Here is a 7,092-nt window from a genome sequence, read left to right on the forward strand (position 1 = left end):
ATTCAAAGAGAGAGATTCACGGGGAGAAAAAGACAAAAGAAAGGGATGGTCACACCTGTGTGCCGGTTTTGGTCGAGTGGCTGCAGTGAGGGGCCACACCCGTGATGTCACCAACGACCAAACAAAACACCACCATTGCAAACGACGACCAAACATTCAACGCTAAAGTATTTTACTTGTTTGATTCATGGTATGATATAAAGTATTTTACTTACACACAACGTCATCTTGTAAGGATCTTCAAGTCGAAGTATTTTACATATTATACCTCTCTTTCTCTCCTCTAATTCACAATTTTTAACTTTGAAGAGTCGATCATCACCAAAAAAAAAAAAATCTTTTTTCTACATTTTACGTGACGACACCCAAACGGCGGTGTGTGCGGCGGCGGCGGTGGCAGGCAATCATGGACGTGCCCCGCATGATGGCCGCCTTGCAAAAGGTATCGCTTTACACGCGAGCCTTGGCTGGTGTTATGGTCCTGCTCTACGTTTTGACGTTTATACCTGGCGTCTACCGCTACCTCGCCGTCACCCCAGCCGAGTACGTCTGTTACCTGGCGCCTGGTTGGCACACATCCTTCTCGCGCGTTGCCCCCCCCCCTGCTGCTTTCAGCCTCTGCGGGCATAGACCCTAGGGCAGGGAGCGGAATAACAGGGCATGCTCCGTCACCCATCTTTTTGGCTACAACAGTCGACCTGTCACCCGTCAGATCTCTCATCCAGCCTCGCATGCCCGTTTGGCCCTGAACAGGGTTGCGCCTCCGCTCGTCCACATCTGGGTCATCATCACTGGAGCCTATATTGAAGGATCCATCTTCGGGGTATGCTCCTGCGCGCCTTGATCCGGACAGCGCTACATCACAGCAGCGCTCACGTCAGCGTAACCCCACCCTCTGCCCATACCATAGCTCCTGCTCAGCGTATCCGCGCTCTTGGCGGCTGCTAGTCTTCTGGAAGATTTGTGGCAGCCTTTAAAGTTTTTTGTAAGCCTGCTTTTGCATTCAAACCTAACGCTCAACAGACTTGCTTTTTCCTGTGCAACTAGCCCCGCCTTGCCAATGCCTCTGTTTTTGACCTTTGTCACGCATGCGCGCGTTGCTCAGGAATTCATCGCCATTGTCAACGTGGCCACGGTCCTGGCCACCACAGCCGCCTTTATCTTTCTATTCGCCGTGACAGGGGACATTGGCATGCTGTACGTACCGCCAGATGCACTCTCCTTTGCCGCCCTCTTTGTTCATCTCTTACTCAACACCTGCATCACGCCAGCTTCTGGCAGTTTTCCGGCTTTACGGGCTGTGTCGCGGGCTTTATGGTGGCGTACAAGCAAGCCTATCCACAGCACAGTCTAGTTCTTGGACCCCTGCGTCTGGAAAGCAAGGTCGGATTTGAAGAGCACCAAGTTTCTCCCACCTGTCTTGGTGTTCACTCTTTGAATATGCCCCCGCCTTCTCGCCTCGCTTTGCCTCATACTGGTGGACCCCACTCTCATGATCGTGTAGGACGGGCCCTTGCTCTTGATTCTGGTGCTCACCGTTTTGCGCCTGATGCATGTCATCTCCATGGCCCCTGTCCTGATGGCAGTCTTTGGGTTTCTGGCAGCCTACATCTTTCTCAGACACTATCAATATCGTGACCACCTGCGGGGCGATCCATCCGATGCTTTTGCGTTTGAAGAGTTTTTTCCCACTGGCACCCAGTACGGCTCGACCGACATGGCCCTCTTGACTTTCGCCTCGCATCTGTCTTCTTGCCGTTTCTTTTTGTCGTTTTCTTTGCCCCTCCTTTTCACCCAACAGCATTGCTTCACTGATTCACATCCGGGATGCCCTCCGAAATCGCTGTAGGAGTGTGGTCAGGCTTGTAAGTCATCGCATTTATGCCATATGTGTGCTCTTGCAGCTGTGCCCGAAAAACGGTCGGGCTTTCGACCTGAGCAAGACTTCACAGCTGCATCTCAACATGCCTGACCTGCGCAATTCCGAGTCAAACCGCCGACAGTCAGTAGTTGGCCCTTCTCTTGCTGACCCGTTTGTATTCATTGCCTGAGCAGCCCTGACCACCTTGCCCCAACCTATTTTGCTGCTTTGCGCCAGAGCCAAGGCTTTGCGAGATCTGGATCAACGCCTGCAGTCCGTTGTCGTGCAACAAGCACAACAAAAGCGCCAAGCGCCCAATAATGCTCCGGACTCGGCGGCCTCAGCCGAAAGCTCTGCCCCGCCGACCCTGTCGCCCACACCAGAACCAGCAACAGCCTGAGTGAGGCTTGATGTACTCCCAATGTGCTTGTTAGCACGGTCAACACAAGGAAATGGAGAACCGCTTGCTTGAGTGAAATATTTCCATTTTTCCGTTTACTAATCGCACTCCAATGCGTGCACCCCTCTCATTCCCTATTCCAACGCGCAAACCAGTTCGCTCGCTGTCACGGGAGCAGCATCATCTGCTCTCAATTCATAGCAATGGCAGCAGACTCACAACACCACACAAGAGCAATGTAGAATAAAAAGAAACAACCATTAAATGATAAGGACAGCCACATCCACACGCCGCCCACGGACGGGCGTCCACTGGCATGACGCAACGTTCGACGCGCTAGATTTCGCTGTTGGAGACATGTGGAACCCGCACGTGTCGATCATCCACCACGCGAATAGCCCCATCGCCGTCATGGGCCTCTGAACTCGTGTCCGACTCCGATTCTGTGGCTGGTGCATCCCTCAAGCTTGGTGTGTGGCCGCGAGCGGTCTGAAAGTTGTGCAACGTGGCATCACTTTGGGTTGACGCATCTGAGTCGTCACCGCCTCCACCAAAGCTCAAAATCATGGGGCCGTCCGCATTGGCGGCCGGCAGATTGAGCTGTTGCGTTGAGCCACTGGGTGTTGCATGCCACGAGTTGGACTGGTTGCTTGGCCCGTGGATCGAACGTGGCTGGTTGTACGCTCGGTTCTCCTCCGTTCCCAACATGGTATCCCACGTGAAGTCTTCATCTGCCCCCTGTGCATCAACACCACCACCCACAGACTCCCAGTGCGGCTCAGGGGTGTACACGTTGTCTGATTCCATGCCCAGCTCCGTCATGGGTGGCATCAGCTGAGACTGTTGCTGAGCCTCGGGCTGGACCGGCTCTGGCTGGGTCGGAGTAGAATTCGGTGTCATGGCAAAGGGCACCTGCAGGGGTGTGGTTTCTGCTGCAGCCCGATGGTGGACGCTGCTCCGCGACGGGGGAGTGACCTTCTGGCTTGACGACTGTGATTTGACGCGCCCCGGGCGTGTGGGCATGGCATGGTCATCCGTCATGTCAAGCGAGGTCAGCGATTCGCTTGGAGAGTGCAAGCTGTTGGACTTCGAGCTGCGAGCGGTCGTGCGCTGGCCAATGGAAAGACGTCGCGTCGCCCGTGGCCGCGAACTAGAAGAAGGTGTTTTGCGCGGTTTGCACCCCTCTCCCTCAGTTTCAGGCTCGGCCCCGAGATCACTCTCTGCCTCCTCGTGCGCTGCGGCGTCCGCCCCACGGGGTGAAGTGCGCGCAATCAGTGTCAGGGAATTAGGATCCTGTGGCATGGCTGAACGTGCTGTTCCCTCATGGGGCTCCATATCCATGGCCTCGGAATAAGCTGATGAGGCATGGGAGCCCGTGGAGTCCTGCTCCACCAGTCGACTCTCTGGAATAAGAACCACGGATGTGCCCGTCGACGATGGGCTGGCCCCATTCTCCTCCGCCGACTCGTAGATGGTATGAGTCAGTGAACGGATTGAAGCGTTGGTATGACGTCGCCCAAAGGACCCCTGAGAGTCCTGCCGGAAGCCTTGCATGGCGGAGGACCGCCGCGGGGAAGGATAGTCTGGTCGATGGTACGTTGCTGAACCCCGGGCATGCACCGTGGTGGGTGCGCCGTCCGAGTTGTGCATGACAAAAGAGCCAACGGACGAGCGGCCAATGGAGAAGACCGTTGATCGCCGCGTTCGGCCATCTGGGTAGTATGGCCCCTGTGATTCTGTGTCAGAGGCATCAAGCTCACGCACGTAGTCGATCAGCTTCCAAAACGACATACCACCGTCACACACGGCATACGTCAGTAGCACGTTGTTCAGAAGTGGCTCTTGCATGTGATAATCAATCATGCTCTCAAGAGTGGGGAAGAAAAAGTCGGTGCCCACTTCGTAGATGCGATAGCCATGCTCCATCTCGTCCAGTTCGTCGTCCATCTCAATGGGGAAGTGCCAGACGCTCCCGTTCCAGGACACATTGAGCACCAAGCTGATACAGGGTTTTGCATGATCGCGCGTGAGCATTGGTTCGAGAGGCCAAAAAAAAACCACGGCCACGCCTCGAGTTGAACGGCAATGTGCACTAAAACGAGCATGTCACATATGGGGAAGCCTTACCAGAGGTTGTGGGCGCTAACACGAACGCAGAAAGCACCGTCTGTTTGATTGCCAAGAAGAAACTCGACGCGTCGAGCCGACACGATACCCATCATCCAAGGCTGAGCGTTACCATCCCTACACTCAGAGCACCCCCATGTGAGAGTCATTTCAGAGACTTTTGAGCTCCCATTCATGCGTGCGTCTCCTTGGACGGGGGCGAGCAAACGGTCTGTGCAGCACAGCTGGCTTGACATACATGTCAACGCCGGAAGCACGGAAAAATTCATTCTGCTGGTACCAGGCCAAAGCAGCATAGTTGCGCTCCAGGAAATCATCGCTGTAGCCACCCGTGCGAACAATCTCCAAGCTATTGCTTGACCTGTGCTCAAAAGTTAAATCGGTTGTCAGCACCGAACAAGGTAACGCCAACGTCGAAACACGCGCGCCCAGCTCAAGGCTTTTTGCAAATTGATAATTTCAACCGCACATACTTTTTGCGGCGGAGGTCAAAGTTGAGTTTGGTTTCCTTCGGACCATTCCTGAAACCCGCGCAATAAAGTGTGAGTTTGAACGGCAAAAGACGCAACGATCGAATTGAACCAACGCACCCTTGATTCCGGCAGATGAGGTAAAGAACAATGGCAAGGATGATGATAAAGAGAACGATGCAAACGATGATGATGATGGTGCGATTTCGACGCAACCACGAAGCCAGATCTAATGGCAACAGGCAAGCAGTCACGACGCGTCGCAGAGTAAAACCAGCGCATCTCAACAAGAGCCTTTGCAGGGGCAGACAGGAACAGGCAATGAAGACTGCGCCTTGTCAAGGCCTGATTCTCACAGCGTACCCGATGAGTTGGGAGCGGCCGTTGTTGTGGTGGGTTGAACCATGGTTACGTTGAGAGCATCCAAGACGGCAGTGACATTATCACTTGTCAAAACGGCCTCAACCTCGGCGTCTGAATAGCACTTAAAGGTGGTGCGATCACACATGGTAAGCTCGGCTACTACACCGTCTGTGATGTCCGTGTAGCTACGAGCACGAATCGCCAGATTGCTGGACGAGGACAGAGCCTCGACAATGGCTGCCATAATGAGAGGACCATTGACATCCGAGCCATAAAATGGAGCATTATAAGTATTGGCATTCAGTTCGCATTGGCCATTGGACAGTGCCTGGACGACCGGGGGTACAAAGCCCAAGTGAGATGCAGGATGGATGGGTGGACCAGAGTTTATTCGAGGCCCAACGCATGTGGACATACATCGTCGTAGTAGCACTGTGTGCAGATGGTAGAGTTGGAGGGGTCACAATAAAGGCAGTCATCGTTACTGCAGGCCACACAGCTTGCCCCGAAATGGCCTGCCCGACAAAGTCGGCAGGTCTGAGTGTAAGTATCTAGAATGGGTAGCTCATCTGGGCAAGTGTTGCTGCACACGCCATCGACAAGGAGAAGACCGGGGGGACACTGAATGCAGTAGCTGCTGTCCGAGAGCAAGGGCCGTGAGCAATTTTCCTGAACCAGTGTCTCGCAAACGCGATCACTGGTAGGCGTGCCGGCTGCCAGAAGACTCTCGCCATCCATGCAGGGTTCACGGTATCTGTTGCAGGACAGGCCGTCCGGTAGCAGGTAATGATTGGACCCACAACTGCTACAAAAGCTGGTAATGCTGACACTGCCCGACCTGTCACCGGCCGTCCATGTAGTTTGGGACACGGTGAAAAAGGGCAAGAGAGAGGGCGAGGATCCGATGCCCGCGACCGCGTAAGTGCCATCAGTAAGCACCCAACCACCGAGATTGCTAGAGTAAGCAAGTTGAATGCCGTTGGCACTGCGCCATGTTCGTGTGGAGCTGTAGGTAAGGAGAACAGTGCTGATGGTACCCGTGCGCTTGCCCAAGGGGCGAGCAAAGGTCATGTTGATGTCCTGGCAATAATTGCAAGCCGAGACGGCTAGGCAGGAGGTGATGGTGGGTTCTATTTACGCGCCATGCGACAAGCAGAGACGTGGCACATGAGACAGCAGCCAGCCAAAGCAGCAAAGCACGCGCTTTCAGAGGCACGGCATCAGAATCAAATGGCAAGTCGAACGAGCAAAGTGGGTGAGCGTCCTTGACGAGCCTGAGAACTGTGTACGCACCGGGCATTTGCACAGCCAAACAAGCTTCTGACGTGTTGGTGTACTCGTAGGTAACATCCCGCAAGCCGACCACGTCCTCACCGCAAGTCACCGTGCATGTACCTTGCACCTGGCGATAACAATCCGTGCCTTCTGTGCCAAGCGCAAAGGCCAAGATAAAGCCCAACAAGCGCAGGAGCCGGTGGGTCGGCGTTCCTGCGGCCGGAGCGCCCCACCCCATGGCGCCCTTGCGTTGACCAATGCAACGCAAGCCACAGACCGTGGCTTCACGGTCGCCCACAACTGGGTCACTTGGTTCACAACCAAGCACAACAGGATTGATACGCAGCGGTGTAAATCGACCAACACTGCGAGCGACTCGACCAAGTCGACACGGTGCCCGCTCTCTTGGCGCCGCTCAATCTGATACTTGCACCAAATGCAACCCCACACACACACATACACACACACACGCTCTCTCTCTTTATTTCTCTCTTTCTCAAACCGACCAAACCAATTCATATCTCATCTCTCTCTCTCTCTCTCTCTCTCTCTCTCTCTCTCTCTCTCTCTCTCTCTCTCTCTCTCTCTCTCTCTCT

General features: G+C 54.5%; 2 protein-coding genes across 2 annotated transcripts; one reads left to right on the top strand and one right to left on the bottom strand.

Moving 5' to 3' along the window:
• Positions 1 to 375: 375 nt before the first annotated feature.
• On the top strand, positions 376 to 2,261 carry MONBRDRAFT_33994 (uncharacterized protein; the record flags this gene model as incomplete). Its single annotated transcript, XM_001749110.1, has 8 exons — positions 376 to 543; positions 754 to 823; positions 1,106 to 1,197; positions 1,272 to 1,383; positions 1,505 to 1,701; positions 1,802 to 1,865; positions 1,905 to 2,002; positions 2,099 to 2,261. Exons 1-8 carry the CDS (start codon positions 407 to 409, stop codon positions 2,259 to 2,261), a joined length of 933 nt encoding a protein of 310 aa, XP_001749162.1. The 5' UTR covers positions 376 to 406.
• A 175-nt stretch (positions 2,262 to 2,436) lies between these two features.
• MONBRDRAFT_33995 (uncharacterized protein) lies at positions 2,437 to 6,734 on the bottom strand (the record flags this gene model as incomplete). Its single annotated transcript, XM_001749188.1, has 8 exons — positions 2,437 to 4,260; positions 4,389 to 4,505; positions 4,627 to 4,749; positions 4,862 to 4,909; positions 4,979 to 5,087; positions 5,222 to 5,549; positions 5,639 to 6,351; positions 6,515 to 6,734. The coding sequence occupies 8 exons, from the start codon at positions 6,732 to 6,734 to the stop codon at positions 2,598 to 2,600; spliced, it is 3,321 nt and encodes a 1,106-aa protein (XP_001749240.1). The 3' UTR covers positions 2,437 to 2,597.
• Between the last annotated feature and the right edge of the window lie 358 nt (positions 6,735 to 7,092).

The sequence above is a fragment of the Monosiga brevicollis genome, genomic scaffold (assembly GCF_000002865.3).
Source record: "Monosiga brevicollis MX1 MONBRscaffold_28 genomic scaffold, whole genome shotgun sequence".
Lineage (NCBI taxonomy): Eukaryota > Choanoflagellata > Craspedida > Salpingoecidae > Monosiga > Monosiga brevicollis.